Source organism: Manis javanica, chromosome 2 (assembly GCF_040802235.1).
Source record: "Manis javanica isolate MJ-LG chromosome 2, MJ_LKY, whole genome shotgun sequence".
Taxonomy (NCBI): Eukaryota; Metazoa; Chordata; class Mammalia; order Pholidota; family Manidae; genus Manis; species Manis javanica.
In genome coordinates, this window is record NC_133157.1 from 59820778 (window position 1) to 59838508 (window position 17731).

Here is a 17731-nt window from a genome sequence, read left to right on the forward strand (position 1 = left end):
CCAGCCTCAACGCACTGTGAGAACTAAAGATTCTACATGATAGACCACCTCCCTCCACTCACCAATTATTAGGCAGAGTCAACAGAAAGTTACATGGGTTGGGGCTTCATAGTTCTCAAATTTTTGAAGTTACCATTTCCAAGAAGTCAGTTATCAATCATTTTTACCAAAGACTTGAAAGTTGAACTAAGGTACACTTCAAAGATCAGTAATGCAGATAAATATGTTCTAACAAATGACTTATATTCCTAATTCCACAAGCTTTAGCTTCTGGGAGTAGATTTTATAAATACTACTACCTCTGGAACCTCTAGAATTTTATGTTGTGACTATGACTTATGCAAGAAAAGACCTCATTTTCTTTGAGAAGCCAAATAAAATAGCTATGTGTAGCCATGGAAGGCATGAATGACAACCATTACCCAATCTATAGATATCACTTATTTACAATCAAGCAATAAAAAAAGTCAATGGACACCAAAATGTTTACTTTTAATGACTGCAATTGCATATTCTACTCTGAAAGAGGAAAGGAAATGCTAAGTCCAAATGATCATCAAGGTATTGCTCTATCCATCTAGTTGGTCCTCCTTTCTAAAAAACAAATAAGCAAAATAAAAAGCACAGTGAATATATGTATGGCCAGGATGAAAACCTATCACATGTTTGGGTTTTCTATTCTTAAAACCATTTTGGGTGAATTCTTAAAACCACTTTGGGAAAAAAAAAGTTACGTTTGTTTTAAATATATACATACATACATATATGTACACATACAAACACACACAATATGACTTCATTATTCTATAGAGTACAATGTTTTTCAATAGGTAATAAATGTGTGCAATTATCTAGTTTATGCATTTCATTATACAAAGTAAAAATCTAACCTTTAAAGTTGTTTTGTTTTTTTATTTTTTGTTACAAAATCTACTCTCAAAGCATGGCAATATTCATCTGAGAACATAATATATAGCTGTTCTTTTAATACTGTATTACTTTCAAATGAAAATATTCAAATTCTCTTGAATTAAGTGTAATGGGATATATTGAATTAAAAAGAGATTTAGAGGATACTGTGTATTGCCGTGCATTCCCAAAGAGCAAGTAGATAAAGTTGTAGTAAGGCTTTTAAGTCACTGGTTTCTTAAAAACCAATGAAAGTTTGCATTAGCTCATAAAAACTGCACTGATCTGGCCAATGATTACTAACATTACATCTTACCAAACTTTTGTTACTCATCATCTCTGATTAGGTTAGTAAGTATATAAATAAATTTAGTTTTCCTAACGGTCCCTAATTCTTAGAGAAACAAATTAAAGTAAAATGGAAATACAAAGCACACAGAATCAAGGGATCTTGGGGTCAGAGGAGACCTTAGAAATATATCTCTAGTCAAACTTTCTGATTACATTGCCTTTAAATCTTCCTTCTATTTAGATTTTGTTTAGATTATAGGTATGTGAACTACTGTGTCTAGGCTGCCTGTGCAAGGATTATTTAAGGTAATAAAAAAAGCACCCTAGTATGACATAGCACAAATGATACTTTACTTGGGACTCTTCACACTGCAATGAAAAACTACTGCACAGGCTTAATGTTGTCAAGGACAGAAGACTGACAACTCATGATTTGTCAAAGTTACACATCTGAGTATGATGTGACTTCCCATGATAAGTTACCAAACTTCACATGCAGTTTTCTTTCCCATTTGTGGCACTAAAAAAAAAACCTCACAGCACCCAGCCCCTGAAAGGTCCCTAAAGAAACATATAAATTTTCTGGAAATAATCGACCACCAGAGTTATATGACCCCTAAATTTTAAAAAGAGAAAATCTTATCTATTTTCCTATTTAACCTCTTTAACCTACTTTTATTTATTTTTTACACAAATCACAAATAATAAAATTTTCAGAATATAGAAAATCCTTGTTATTTATTAGTATACTACCTCTTAGTACTCTACATAGTATCAAGCACATAGATTAGTAATATTTAGAATAAAAGTAAATACATACATTATTAATATTTAGAATAAAAGTACCCATTCCAGACATTAAACTAACATTCTCCTTCATAATTAGAAGTATAAACCCCAAAGTAGGGTTAAGGTATTTCACAGAAATACCCAGACTCAAAAACTTTTTCAATGTTGGGATAAAAAGGAAAATGGTGAGGGGAGAGGGGGAAACCTGAAAGAAAGCAACATAATTCTATATTTGTACAGTGAGAATATTAACTTTATATTTTTAATTAGTAGTAACTTATAGTCACTGTAGAGCAGACATCAAAAAATAGATTAGACACAAACTACAGTAATTTAGGTAAAATGATTAGAATAACATTAAGAATTAAAATAACAAGAAACACAAGTTAGAACTTGACATTCTACATCTAAAAACAGAACTTGATATAATGTTTGCAATGCATGCTAAAGTGATACTATAGTGGAGTAAAAACTGCTTTCAAAATGAATTATACAGTCACAAAAAGGTTGAAAACAAACAGAGCTGAAAATAATCTAATAAAGCTGGAGATAAACCATAAACTCAAACATAGCTTTCAGATAACTGTGCCTATTTATTTGATAAGTACTAAAAAAGGGAAAAGAGGCAAAAGCAATGATATTTATTTAGAACTACAGGATATACTATCTGAACTTCAATATAGACAGGTATTTGGGTGGGTTGGGGGGGCATGTTCTTTGACTGTTTCATTTCACTTCAATGAGGACAGAGCCAGGATCCTAGAATCCAAGTTAAGAGTACAATCCAAAATTCAAAACTAATCTCTTCCCCCAGACTCATTAGGTGAAGCTACAATATGGCTTCTTGTTTCTTATTTTAATTGACATGCATGAATGAAGTAAAGAAATGGTAGCAAAATGAAACACAGTGAGCACTGAGCTGAAACTTTGGAAATGGTGAGACCCCTGAAGGTCACACATAAAGATCTGGGCATCCTCACTATGACCATAACCTTCCTACTTTATGCTCTACGAGTTCAGAGATGACCCAATCACATGTTAGAGCGTGTTGGAGAGAGAAATGAAACAAAGTCCAAGGCGCCAGCTACTTAAAAACTATCAGAGCAGTGGGGTCCAAAGAATGCCCACTCTTCAGAACTGGTAAATAATAAAACTGGTCTGTGAGCATCAATTCTAGCTTGGCATACCTTCTCACCTACTTTGCCCAGGTTGACACTGATAAAATTATATTCTAATGTATGAATTTATTTATTTATTGTCTGGGACTAGATTAAATAATCACAAAAAAATGCCTTTGCTTCCAAAATTTAAATTATGATGTTTAGTTCTATGATAAAGTTACTATCACATGAAAAGTTGCTATTTTCTGGCTTTACTGAAATATAATTCACTATAATATTGTGTAAGTTTAAGTTGTATAACATGATGATTTGATATATGTATATATTGAGAAATAAATACCAAAATAAGGTTAGTTAACACACTCATCACTTTATATAGTTATCTGTGTGTGTGTAAGGAGAGAATTTGAAAGATCTATTCTCTTAGCAACTCTCAAGAACTATACAATACAGTATTACTAACTATAATCAACATGTGGCATATTAGATGGCAGAACAGGTCCACCTTATGACTGGAAGTTTGAAACCACTGACCACCCTTACCCATTTAACCCTCACTCACCTGGCCCTAACAATCACCAATTACTCTCTGTTTCAATGAACTCAGTGTTTTTTGAGATTCCACATAAAAGTGAGAACATAGAGTATTTGTCTTTGTCTGACTTATTTCACTTAGCATAAGACCCTCACATTCCATCTATGTTGTCACAAACAACAGGATTTCCTTTCTTTTTTTATAACTGAATATGAATTTCCATTGTGTGTGTGCATGTGTATGTATGTAATATATACATTTATACACCATATATTCTTTATCCACTCATCTATCAATAGACACTCTTTTTTTTGGTATCATTAATCTACAAGTACATGAGGAACATTATGTTTACTAGACTCCCCCTACACCAAGTCCCCCCCACTTACCCCATTAGTCACTGTCCATCAGCAAGTAAGATGCTGTAGAATCACTACTTGTCTTCACTGTGTTGCACAGCCCTCACTATGCCCCCACACACATTATATATGCTAATCATAAGGGCCCTTTTCTTCTTTCCTGGCCTTCTCCCTCCCTTCCCACCCATCCTCCCTAGTCCCTTTCCCTTTGGTGACTGTTATTCCATTCTTGGGTTCTGTGATTCTGCTACTGTTTTGTTCCTTCAGTATTTCTTTATTCTTATACTCCACATATGAGGGAAATCATTTGATACTTGTCTTTCTCTGCCTGGCTTATTTCACTGAGCATAATACCCTCTAGCTCCATCCATGTTGTTGCAAATGGTAGGATTTGTTTTCTTCTTATGGCTGAATAATATTCCATTGTGTATATGTACCACATTTTCTTTATCCATTCATCTATTGATGGACACTTAGGTTGCTTCCATTTCTTGGCTATTGTAAATAGTGCTGCAATAAACATAGGGGTGCATCTATCTTTTTCAATCTGGGCTGCTGCATTCTTAGGGTAAATTCCTAGAAGTGGAATTCCTGGGTCAAATGGTATTTATATTTTGAGCTTTTTGAGAAACCTCCATACTGCTTTCCACAATAGCTGAACTAATTTATATTCCCACCAGCAGTGTAGGAGGGTTCCCCTTTCTCCAAAACCTCGCCAACATTTGTTGTTGTTTGTCTTTTGGATGGTGACGATCCTTACTGGTGTGAGGTAATATCTCATTGTGGTTTTAACTTGCATTTCTCTGATGACTATCAATGTGGAGCATCTTTTCATGTGTCTGTTGGCCAACTGAATTTCTTCTTTGGAGAACTGTCTGTTCAGCTCCTCTGCCCATTTTTAATTGGATTATTCACTTTTTGTTTGTTGAGGTGCATGAGCTCTTTATATATTTTGGATGTCAATCCTTTATCGGACCTATCATTTTCAAATATATTCTCCCATACTGTAGGATGCCTTTTTGTTCTATTGATGGTGTCCTTTGCTGTACAGAAGCTTTTCAGCTTGATATAGTCCCACTTGTTCATTTTTGCTTTTGTTTGCCTTGCCCAGGGAGATATGTTCATGAAGAAGTTGCTCATGTTTATGTCCAAGAGATTTTTGCCTATGTTTTTTTTTTTTTTTTTTTTTTTTTTTTTTGAGAGGGCATCTCTCATATTTATTGATCAAATGGTTGTTAACAACAATAAAATTCAGTATAGGGGGGTCAATGCTCAATGTACAATCATTAATCCATCTCAAGCCTAATTCTCGTCAGTCTCCAATCTTCTGAAGCATAACGAACAAGTTCTTACATGGTGAACGAATTCTTACAGAGTGAATAAATTCTTACATGGTGAACAGTACAAGGGCATTCATCACAGAAACTTTCGGTTTTGATCATGCAATATGACCTATAAACCATCAGGTCAAATATGAATATTCATTTGATTTTTGTACTTGATTTATATGTTGATCCCACATTTCTCCTATTATTATTATTATTTTTATTTTTAATAAAATGCTGAAGTGGTAGGTAGATGCAAGATAAAGGTAGAAAACATAGTTTAGTGCTGTAAGAAGGCAAATGTAGATGATCAGATGATCAGGTGTGTGCCTATGGACTAAGTATTAATCCAGGCTAGACAAGGGCAGTAAGACATCCACGGATGCAGAAGATTTCTCTCAAAGCAGGGGGGGTGAGGTTCTGAGCCTCACCTCTGTTGATCCCCAAATTCTCACCTGATGGCCCCCCTGCGACTGTGCCTGTCTTAGGTTGTTCCTCCCTTGAGGAATCTTACCCGTCTCTGGCTAACCAGTCATCTTCCGGGGCCATACAGGGAAATGTAAAGTTGGTAAGTGAGAGAGAAGCCATATTGTTTGCAAAGGTTAGCTTTTAACTTCTTTGCAGATTTATGCCCTGTGGCTTCTATGCCCAGCACTTGTCTCGAGGTATCTTTACCACCTGGAGGAATTATGATACTCGGTAAATTCGATATGAGGCACGAATTCTATTTAAGGTTTGTAATTAGGAAGGAAGAAGAAAAGCTATAGATGTAGCATATGAAGGAAACTTGGGAGGATTGATTATTTCTTTGACATATCTTCTTGTATAGTACCTTAAGTATGTACAGGTTTTAAACTACTAACTAATTTGCACACACATATTAACATATTAGGAATACGGTGACATAAACAAAGCAAATCTATAATTACCAGCCATCTCCAGTGAAGCCAAGAAAACCATTTAGGCACCCTAGGCATTTGTGAAAATTTATCTATGATATGATGGATATTTTCAAACTGTACTTGAACCATCAGACAAATTAAAGCAGCCCATTTCTGGGATCTGTTCACATCCCATATGTTCTTTTAACCATAGATAGTCTATAGTCATGAGATTTTGGGGTGCTACAACTTGCACCCCTCCCAACTCCTGGTTGAGTTCCAACAGTACAGATCCAGTCAAATTCGTTGTCTCACTGTATGCACATGCCAGCCTAGACATCTCCCTCCTCCTTCTTATGGCAAGTCCAGGAGACGGTGGGCTGGATGCAGCCACAACCGCAGCATCGTCCGGATCCCTGTGGAGGCTTTTTGATGATCATCCCCCGGCACGAGTCCTCCAGAGAGTGCTGATGCCGGAAGCTCCTCCTCATATCGCATCTTAGTTCATTTTCTGGGTATCCAAGCTAGGCCTTGATCTTCTGCCTAGAAACAAACAGACCCTTTGCCCACACTTTGACATGCCCTCTATACCACTGTGCAGAACTCATTGGAGGTCAGCACACAGTAACTGCTTTTTTTTTTTTTTTTTTAATTAAGAGAAAGGAATATTATCAGAAAAGAGTACCTCCATAGCTGATCATCTGACACCCTTTAAGTGATCAACATTAAGGATATTTAAAGCATGCGTTGATCTTTGATTTACCAATAGTTTTATCCTGTTAAGGAGTAATCCCCCTTTTCTTTCTTTCTTTCTTTTTTTTTTTTAAATTTTTAATCTACACTTACCTGAAGAATACTATGTTTACTATGCTCTCCCCTATATCAGGTCCCCCCTAACAAACACATTACGGTTACTGTCCATCAGCTTAGCAAAATGTGGTAGAGTCACTACTTGTCCTCTCTGTGTTGTGCAGCCCACCCTCCCCTTTCTCCCTCCCCCCCATGCATGCTAATCTTAATACCCCCCTTCTTCTTCCCCCCCCTTATCCCTCCCTGCCCACCCATCCTCCCCAGTTCCTTTCCCTTTGGTACCTGTTAGTCCATTTTTGGGTTCTGTAATTCTGCTGCTGTTTTGTTCCTTCAGTTTTTCCTTTGTTCCTATACTCCTCAGATGAGTGAAATCATTTGGTATTTCTCTTTCTCCGCTTGGCTTATTTCACTGAGCATAATACTCTCCAGCTCCATCCATGTTGCTGCAAATGGTTGGATTTTTCCACTTCTTATGGCTGAGTAGTATTCCATTGTGTATATGTACCACATCTTCTTTATCCATTCATCTACAGATGGACATTTAGGTTGCTTCCAATTCTTGGCTATTGTAAATAGTGCTGCGATAAACATAGGAGTGCATCTGTCTTTCTCAAACTTGATTGCTGCGTTCTTAGGGTAAATTCCTAGGAGTGGAATTCCTGGGTCAAATGGTAGGTCTGTTTTGAGCATTTTGATGCACCTCCATACTGCTTTCCACAATGGTTGAACTAATTTACATTCCCACCAGCAGTGTAGGAGGGTTCCCCTTTCTCCACAGCCTCGCCAACATTTGTTGTTGTTTGTCTTTTGGATGGCAGCTATCCTTACTGGTGTGAGGTGATACCTCATTGTAGTTTTAATTTGCATTTCTCTGATAATTAGCGATGTGGAGCATCTTTTCATGTGTCTCTTGGCCATCTGTATTTCTTTTTTGGAGAACTGTCTGTTCAGTTCCTCTGCCCATTTTTTAATTGGGTTATTTGTTTTTTGTTTGTTGAGGCGTGTGAGCTCTTTATATATTCTGGACGTCAAGCCTTTATCAGATCTGTCATTTTCAAATATATTCTCCCATACTGTAGGGTTCCTTTTTGTTCTATTGATGGTGTCTTTCGCTGTACAGAAGCTTTTCAGCTTAATGTAGTCCCACTTGCTCATTTTTGCTGTGGTTTTCCTTGCCCGGGGAGATATGTTCAAGAAGAGATCACTCATGTTTATGTCTAAGAGGTTTTTGCCTATGTTTTTTTCCAAGAGTTTAATGGTTTCGTGACTTACATTCAGGTCTTTGATCCATTTTGAGTTTACCTTTGTATATGGGGTTAGACAATGGTCCAGTTTCATTCTCCTACATGTAGCTGTCCAGTTTTGCCAGCACCATCTGTTGAAGAGACTGTCATTTTGCCATTGTATGTCCATGGCTCCTTTATCAAATATTAATTGACCATATATGTTTGGGTTAATTTCTGGGGTCTCTAATCTGTTCCACTGGTCTGTGGCTCTGTTCTTGTGCCAGTACCAAATTGTCTTGATTACTATGGCTTTGTAGTAGAGCTTGAAGTTGGGGAGTGAGATCCCCCCTACTTTATTCTTCTTTTTCAGGATTGCTTTGGCTATTCGGGGTCTTTGGTGTTTCCATATGAATTTTTGAATTATTTGTTCCAATTCATTGAAGAATGTTGCTGGTAATTTGAGAGGGATTGCATCAAATTTGTATATTGCTTTCGGCAGGATGGCCATTTTGACGATATTAATTCTTCCTAGCCATGAGCATGGGATGAGTTTCCATTTATTAGTGTCCCCTTTAATTTCTCTTAAGAGTGACTTGTAGTTTTCAGAGTATAAGTCTTTCACTTCCTTGGTTAGGTTTATTCCTAGGTATTTTATTCTTTTTGATGCAATGGTGAATGGAATTGTTTTCCTGATTTCTCTTTCTATTGATTCGTTGTTAGTGTATAGGAAAGCTACAGATTTCTGTGTGTTGATTTTGTATCCTGCAACTTTGCTGTATTCCGATATCAGTTCTAGTAGTTTTGGAGTGGAGTCTTTAGGGTTTTTTATGTACAGTATCATATCATCTGCAAATAGTGACAGTTTAACTTCTTCTTTACCAATCTGGATTCCTTGTATTTCTTTGTTTTGTCTGATTGCCGTGGCTAGGACCTCCAGTACTATGTTAAATAACAGTGGGGAGAGTGGGCATCCCTGTCTGGTTCCCGATCTCAGTGGAAATGCTTTCAGCTTCTCGCTGTTCAGTATAATGCTGGCTGTGGGTTTATCATATATGGCCTTTATTATGTTGAGGTACTTGCCCTCTATTCCCATTTTGCTGAGAGTTTTTATCATGAATGGATGTTGAATTTTGTCAAATGCTTTTTCAGCATCTATGGAGATGATCATGTGGTTTTTGTCTTTCTTTTTGTTGATGTGGTGGATGATGTTGATGGATTTTCGAATGTTGTACCATCCTTGCATCCCTGGGATGAACCCCACTTGGTCATGGTGTATGATCCTTTTGATATACTGTTGAATTCTGTTTGCTAATATTTTATTGAGTATTTTTGCATCTACATTCATCAGGGATATTGGTCTGTAATTTTCTTTTTTGGTGGGGTCTTTTCCTGGTTTTGGTATTAGGGTGATGTTGGCTTCATAGAATGAGTTTGGGAGTATTCCCTCTTCTTCTATTTTGTGGAACACTTTAAGGAGAATGGGTATTATGTCTTCTCTGTGTGTCTGATAAAATTCCGAGGTAAATCCGTCCGGCCCCGGGGTTTTGTTCTTGGGTAGTTTTTTGATTACTGTTTCAATTTCTTTGCTTGTAATTGGTTTGTTTAACTTTTGTGTTTCTTCCTTGGTCAGTCTTGGAGGGTTGTATTTTTCTAGGAAGTTGTCCATTTCTTCTAGGTTTTCCAGCTTGTTGGCATATAGGTTTTCATAGTAGTCTTTAATAATTCTTTGTATTTCTGTGGAGTCTGTCGTGATTTTTCCATTCTCATTTCTGATTATGTTGATTTGTGTTGACTCTCTTTTTCTCTTAATAAGTTGGGCTAGAGGCTTATCTATTTTGTTTATTTTCTCAAAGAACCAGCTCTTGGTTTCGTTGATTTTTGCTATTGTTTTATTCTTCTCAATTTTGTTTATTTCTTCTCTGATCTTTATTATGTCCCTCCTTCTGCTGACTTTAGGCCTCATTTGTTCTTCTTTTTCCAGTTTTAATAATTGTGATGTTAGACTATTCATTTGGGATTGTTCTTCCTTCTTCAAGTGTGCCTGGATTGCTATATACTTTCCTCTTAAGACTGCTTTCGCTGCATCCCACAGAAGTTGGGGCTTAGTGTTGTTGTTGTCATTTGTTTCTATATATTCCTTGATCTCTATTTTGATTTGTTCATTGATCCATTGATTATTTAGTAGCATGTTGTTAAGCCTCCATGTGTTTGTGAGCCTTTTTGTTTTCTTTGTAGAATTTATTTCTACTTTCATACCTTTGTGGTCTGAAAAATTGGTTGGTAGAATTTCAATATTGTGGAATTTACTGAGGCTCTTTTTGTGTGCTAGTATGTGGTCTATTCTGGAGAATGTTCCATGTGCACTTGAGAAGAATGTATATCCTGTTGCTTTTGGATGTAAAGTTCTATAGATGTCTATTAGGTCCATCTGTTCTAGTGTGTTGTTCAGTGCCTGTGTGTCTTTACTTATTTTCTGCCCGGTGGATCTATCCTTTGGGGTGAGTGGTGTGTTGAAGTCTCCTACAATGAATGCATTGCAGTCTATTTCCCTCTTTAGTTCTGTTAGTATTTGCTTCACATATGCTGGTGCTCCTGTATTGGGTGCATATATATTTAGAATGGTTATATCCTCTTGTTGGACTAAGCCCTTTATCATTATGTAGTGGCCTTCTTTATCTCTTGTTACTTTCTTTGTTTTGAAGTCTATTTTGTCTGATATTAGTACTGCAACCCCTGCTTTCTTCTCACTGTTGTTTGCCTGAAATATGTTTTTCCATCCCTTGACTTTTAGTCTATGCTTATCTTTGGGTTTAAGGTGAGTTTCTTGTAAGCAGCATATAGATGGGTCTTGCTTTTTTATCCATTCTATTACTCTATGTCTTTTGATTGGTGCATTAAGTCCATTTACATTTAGGGTGACTATTGAAAGATATGTACTTATTGCCATTGCAGGCTTTAGATTCGTGGTTACCAAAGGTTCAAGGTTAGCTTCTTTAGTATCTTACTGCCTAACTTAGCTCGCTTATTGAGCTGTTATATACACTGTCTGGAGAGTCTTTTCTTCTCTCCCTTCTTATTCCTCCTCCTCCATTCTTCATATGTTGTGTGTTTTGTTCTGTGCTCTTTTTAGGGGTGCTCCCATCTAGAGCAGTCCCTGTAGGATGCCCTGTAGAGGTGGTTTGTGGGAAGCAAATTCCCTCAGCTTTTGCTTGTCTGGGAATTGTTTGATCCCACCATCATATTTAAATGATAGTCGTGCTGGATACAGTATCCTTGGTTCAAGGCCCTTCTGTTTCATTGCATTAAGTATATCATGCCATTCTCTTCTGGCCTGTAGGGTTTCTGTTGAGAAGTCTGATGTTAGCCTGATTGGTTTTCCTTTATAGGTGACCTTTTTCTCTCTAGCTGCCTTTAAAACTCTTTCCTTGTCCTTGATCTTTGCCATTTTAATTATTATGTGTCTTGGTGTTGTCCTCCTTGGATCCTTTCTGTTGGGGGTTCTGTATAATTCCATGGTCTGTTCGATTATTTCCTCCCCCAGTTTGGGGAAGTTTTCAGCAATTATTTCTTCAAAGACACTTTCTATCCCTTTTCCTCTTTCTTCCTCTTCTGGTATCCCTATAATACGAATGTTTTTCCTTTTGTATTGGTCACATATTTCTCTTAGTGTTGTTTCATTCCTGGAGATCCTTTTATCTCTCTCTATGTCAGCTTCTATACGTTCCTGTTCTCTGGCTTCTATTCCTTCAATGGCCTCTTGCATCTTATCCATTCTGCTTATAAATCCTTCCAGGGATTGTTTCACTTCTGTGATCTCTTTCCTGACATCTGTGATCTCCTTCCGGACTTCATCCCACTGCTCTTGCATTTTTCTCTGCATCTCATCCCACTGCTCTTGCATTTTTCTCTGCATCTCATCCCATTGCTCTTGCATTTTTCTCTGCATCTCTGTCAGCATGTTCATGATTTTTATTTTGAATTCTTTTTCAGGAAGACTAGTTAGGTCTGTCTCCTTCTCAGGTGTTGTCTCTGTGATCTTTGTCTGCCTGTAGTTTTGCCTTTTCATGGTGATAGAGATAGTTTGCAGAGCTGGTACAAGTGACCGCTGGAAGAGCTTCCCTTCTTGTTGGTTTGTAGCCTTTTCCTGGGAGAATAGCGACCTCTAGTGGCTTGTGCTGGGCAGCTGCGCGCAGACAGGGCTTCTGCTTCCTGCCCAGTTGCTTTGGGGTTTATCTCCGCTGTTGCTGTGGGCTTGGCCTGGCTGGGGCTGTTCCTCCAAAATGGTGGAGCCCCATTGGAGGGGGAGCAGCCAGGAGACTATTTATCTCCGTAAGGGGCCTCTGCTCCCTGCTGCCCAGGGGGTTAGAGTGCCCAGAGATCCCCAGATTCCCTGCTTCTGGTCTAAGTGACCTGTCCTGCCCCTTTAAGATTTCCAAAAAGCACTCTCCAAACCAAAACAACAGCAGCAACAATGAGAGAGGGAACAGAAAGAAAGAGAGAAAAAAAAAAAAAGGAAAAAAAGGGGAAAAACAAGCGATTTTTTTTTTTTTTTTTTTTTTTGTCCTCAGGTGCCGGTCCCAGGCACCCTCTCACTGGTCCTGCTGCCCTGTCTCCCTAGCACCAGGGTCCCTGTCCTTTCAAGGCTTCCAAAAAGCACCCACCCACCGGTCCCTCAGGGAAGGAACGCTCAATATTCTTTGTCCTCAGGCACTGGTCCCACGCACCCGCTCACCAGTCCCGCCGCCCTGCCTCCCTAGCACCGGGGTCCCTGTCCCTTCAAGGCTTCCAAAAAGCACTCGGCAAAAAGAGAGAAAAAAAAGGGGAAAAACGCGCGATTTCTTCCGTCCTCAGGTGCTGGTCTCAGGCACCCACCCACCGGTCCCACAGGGAAAAATGCGGGATATTCTTTGTCCTCAGGTGCCGGTCCCAGGCACCCGCTCACCGGTCCCGCCGCCCTGCCTCCCTAGCACCGGGGTCCCTGTCCCTTTTAGGCTTCCAAAAAGCACTCACAGAAAAGAGAAAAAAAAAAGGGGAAAAACGCGCGATTTCCTCTGTTCTCAAGTGCCGGTCTCAGGCACCCGCCCACCGGTCCCGCAGGGAAAAACGGGGGATATTCTTTGTCCTCAGGCGCCGGTCCCAGCCACCCGCTCACCAGTCCCGCCACCGTGCCTCCCTAGCACTGGGGTCCCCGTCCCTTCAAGGCTTCCAAAAAGCGCTCGCCAAAAAGAGAAAAAAAAATAAGGGGAAAAACGCTCGACCTCCTCCGTCCTCAGGCACCGGTCTCAGGCACCCGCCCCCAGGTCTCGCAGGGAGAAACGCAGGATATTCTTTGTCCCCCGGCGCCGTTCCCAGGCACCTCCTCACCGGTCCCGCCACCCTGCCTCCCCAGCAACGGGGGCCCGTCCCTCTAAGGCTTCCAAAAAGCGCTCGCCAAAAAAAAAAAAAAACCGCTCCGGTTTCTCTCCACCCGCCGGGAGCTGGGGGGAGGGGCGCTCGGGTCCCGCCGGGCTGGGGCTTGTATCTTACCCCCTTCACAAGGCGCTGGGTTCTTGCAGGTGTGGATGTAGTCTGGATGTTGTCCTGTGTCCTGTGGTCTCTATTTTAGGAAGATTTTTCTTTGTTATATTTTCATAGCTCTATGTGTTTTTGGGAGGAGATTTCCACTGCTCTACTCACGCCGCCATCTTGGCTCCGCCCCCCCGCCTATGTTTTTTTGTAAGAGTTTTATGGTTTCATGGCTTACATTCAGGTCTTTGATCCATTTTGAATTTACTTTTGTGTATGGGGTTAGACAATGACCCAGTTTCATTCTCTTACATGTAGCTGTCCAGTTTTGCCACCAACAGCTGTTGAAGAGGCTTTCATTTCCCCACTGTATGTCCATGGCTCCTTTATCGTATATTAATTGACCATATATGTTTGGGTTAATGTCTGGAGACTCTATTCTATTCAACTGGTCTGTGGCTTTGTTCTTGTGCCAGTACCAAATTGTCTTGATTACTGTGGCTTTGTAGTAGAGCTTGAAGTTGGGGAGTGAGATCCCCCCCACTTTATTCTTTCTTCTCAGGATTGCTTTGGCTATTCGGGATCTTTTTTGGTTCCATTTGAATTTTAGAACTATTTGTTTCAGTTCTTTGAAGAATGCTGTTGGTAATTTGATAGGGATTGCATTGAATCTGTAGATTGCTTTGGGCAGGATGGCCATTTTGACAATATTAATTCTTCTTAACCAAGAGCATGGGATGAGTTTCCATTTGTTAGTGTCCTCTTTAATTTCTCGTAAGAGTGCCTTGTAGTTTTCAGGGTATACATCCTCTTGATGTATTTTTGAATTCGGTTTGCTAATATTTTGTTGAGTATTTTTGCATTTATGTTCATTAGGGATATTGGTTCATAATTTTCTTCTTTTGTGGTGTCTTTGCCTGATTTTGGTATTAGGGTAATGCTGGCTTCATAGAATGAGTCTGAAGTATTCCCTCCTCTTCTAAACCAAACCTTCCTTGGTTAGGTTTATTCCTAGGTATTTTATTCTTTTTGATGCAATTGTGAACAGAATTGTTTTCCTGATTTCTCTTTCAATTAGTTCATTGTTAGTGTATAAGAAAGCCTCATATTTCTGTGTATTAATTTTGTATCCTGCAACTTTGCTGTATTCCGATATTAGTTCTAGTAGTTATGGAGTGGAGTCTCTAGGGTTTTTTTATGTACAATATCATGTCATCTGCAAGTAATGACAGTTTGACTTCTTCTTTACCAATCTGGATTCCTTGTATTTCTTTGTTTTGTCTAATTGCCATGGCTAGGATCTCCAGTACCATGTTGAATAACAGTGGGGAGAGTGGACATCCCTGTCTTGTTCCTGATCTTAGAGAAAAAGCTTTCAGCTTCTCGCTGTTCAGTATGATGTTGGCTGTGGGTTTTTCATATACGGCCTTTATTATGTTGAGGTGCTTGCCCTCTATACCCATTTTGTTGAGAGTTTTTGTCATTAATAGATGTTGAATTTTGTCGAATGCTTTTTCAGCGTCTATAGAGATGATCATGTGGTTTTTGTCTTTCTTTTTGTTTATGTGGTGGATGATATTGATGGATAAAACCTAAAACTAACAATGTAATGTAAGATTGATTCCTGAAGAAGTTGAGTTTAAGGATACTTTTTAAATGCAATCATTTCAGCCACAAAAGCCAAAGGATCATATTTAAGTGTGTACTAAAAATTAATATTGTAACACTCACTGCCACACCAAACAAGAGTGTTAAAGCCAAAATATCAGTATTATCAGTTACTTCTCTGCAATGCTTAAACAGAATTCAATTATTTCTTAGGAGAAAAATTTAGGAATAGATCTTCATAGACAAAGTTCACACATAACTGTTACACTGAAAAAAAAAACAGCTCAGTGTGAATTCAGATCATTCCATAAAAATAAGAAATTACATGGGTCTAAAACATTATGGTAAAGCTGTATTCAAGAGTTCCTATTTCTGTTGAAAATTTTAAAAGATTTACATGGTATCAATAATAAAATAGAAAAGGTATATTATGTTGTCCAAGGGTGAGTACAAGGGGTTAAGATTAATAGAAAGATGCTTTAAATCTATTCCAAAGAGTGATTAATCTAAGTATCGCCTTCATAAAACATGCTAAGGGAAAACAGCATAATCAATCAGAAGCAGCCTTAGAATCAGGGTGGGTAACCTAAGCCTCATCCTGGCTCTGCCATGCAAAGGACAGTGGTACCTTCGATGACAGGACTGCTCAGTGTGAGTGCAGGAGTCAAGCAGTAACTGTGGATGGAACAGAGAACTCTTCACACCTTGATGAACTGGATTAAAATCTCTAATCTCAAAACCTGAACTTCAGGGTGAATGAGAGGACATCACTAGGCAAACAGATTCTACAAGGCTTTACTTCGGCTCATACAATAGGAATAGGACCTGCACAGTAAACAAGAGATGAATATATTTATCATAACAGCACTTCTGGGCTGATTTAAGATGCTTGTTCTATGTTTTCATAGTTTTGTTAACATAATGATCACACCAAAGGAAACACCAAAATGGTTTTTGGGCCTCTTAATGTAAAGACTTCTTAAATTGGAGATACTATCTCTAACATCAAACCAATTAGATTATTTGAACTTTAGATAGAGTGTCCATATTATCCCCCATTTTTCCCTCACTACCCAAAGTAAATGCCAGCAATAAAACCATTCAGAAAAGCATTCACATGAACGCCTTTAATTTATAGTCACCATATGTCTACTTCAACACTGAGAATTAAACAAATAATCATGACATAAATTTTCATCATGCAAGGTATCTTCCTTATACTGTCTTTCAGGCTTTTAACTTCAGTTGCAAGGAAATTTATTTAATTGTCATTAGAGATCATTGAGGAATAAAAGCAAATGCTACTATTACAATCAAAATCATCAAGCTGAGCATCCACTCTGAGATGAAGAGTGAGGGACACAGTGTTGAGATCTGACAGATCCTCACTTTCAAGAATGTTCTAGCACTACTTGAAAGAGAATTTTTAGGAATATTAAGGTAGCACATAGTTAAATGGCAAAATGGGTGACATAGTATATTAAAAGAAAAAGGAACTCAATGCTTGGATATCAGCTAAAGTTTCAACAGGGTCTTCAGGAAAAATAATTTGGATGAATCTGTGTCTCCTGAGTGGAGGATCACTTGTTGAAGGTTCTGTCTCAAGTTCACAATAATGCCTGGCAGAGCAGATATTGTGAACTTTGTTTTAAGTATGAATGTATGAATGAGTAAATGGGGAAAAACCTCATGCTAATGGAAAGGTTATATACATATAAACATGGTTTCCTCAGGAGTCAGTGAAGAGCCCCACCTTGACTGTTACTTAGAATACTTATTTTCAAGATTTGCAAAACAGAGCTAGGCAGGAAAATGAAGTACAACTTTGTATCTGCTCTGATAAATTGGCAGTCTCTGTAGGTTCCCTAAGTAGAGGAGTGACACCTATAAGTTTATTTAACATTTCGTTGGTGGATATAGAGCCATCAGGTAGGATGGGATTTGGAAAGAGAAGACTAGGAATACAGATTAAGTGTAGAACTGCACACAAAAGCATGTGTACCATTTTACCTTACCACTAGATTTAAATGTGTCCAGGGTGGATGGAATTAGAAGAGAGATGAAAGATACTGAAATAAGCCACTTACTGCTGTCCATGCATTTTTTTTGCACCGGACACATAGCCATCCATCACAGATCTCATGAGAAGGGACACCATAACAACCTATAAAATAATAGTATGATCCATGAATTAGGTCTTTTACATTTTGACAATATTACATATCTTAGCACTGAATAAATAAATTCAGAATAACTGCCTACCACACAATTTTTCATTCTCATTGCTTAGAACAAAACATAATCAAGGTGTCTCAAAGATACTTCTGGCTCCCATGCCTCACAGCTAATAGGATGTCAGTCCCAGGAAATGT

The 17731-nt window shown here is 38.5% G+C and overlaps 1 protein-coding gene across 7 annotated transcripts in view; it reads right to left on the reverse strand.

Annotated features, from left to right (window-relative positions):
- KDM4C (lysine demethylase 4C) overlaps positions 1-17731 on the reverse strand; it is a 506879-nt gene that overhangs the window by 135010 nt on the left and 354138 nt on the right. For all 7 annotated transcript variants that reach the window (XM_073228549.1, XM_073228551.1, XM_073228553.1 and 4 more), the window contains one exon: positions 17447-17523. In XM_073228549.1, coding sequence (XP_073084650.1) covers positions 17447-17523 — 77 coding nt within the window. The remainder of the gene's footprint in view (positions 1-17446; positions 17524-17731) is intronic.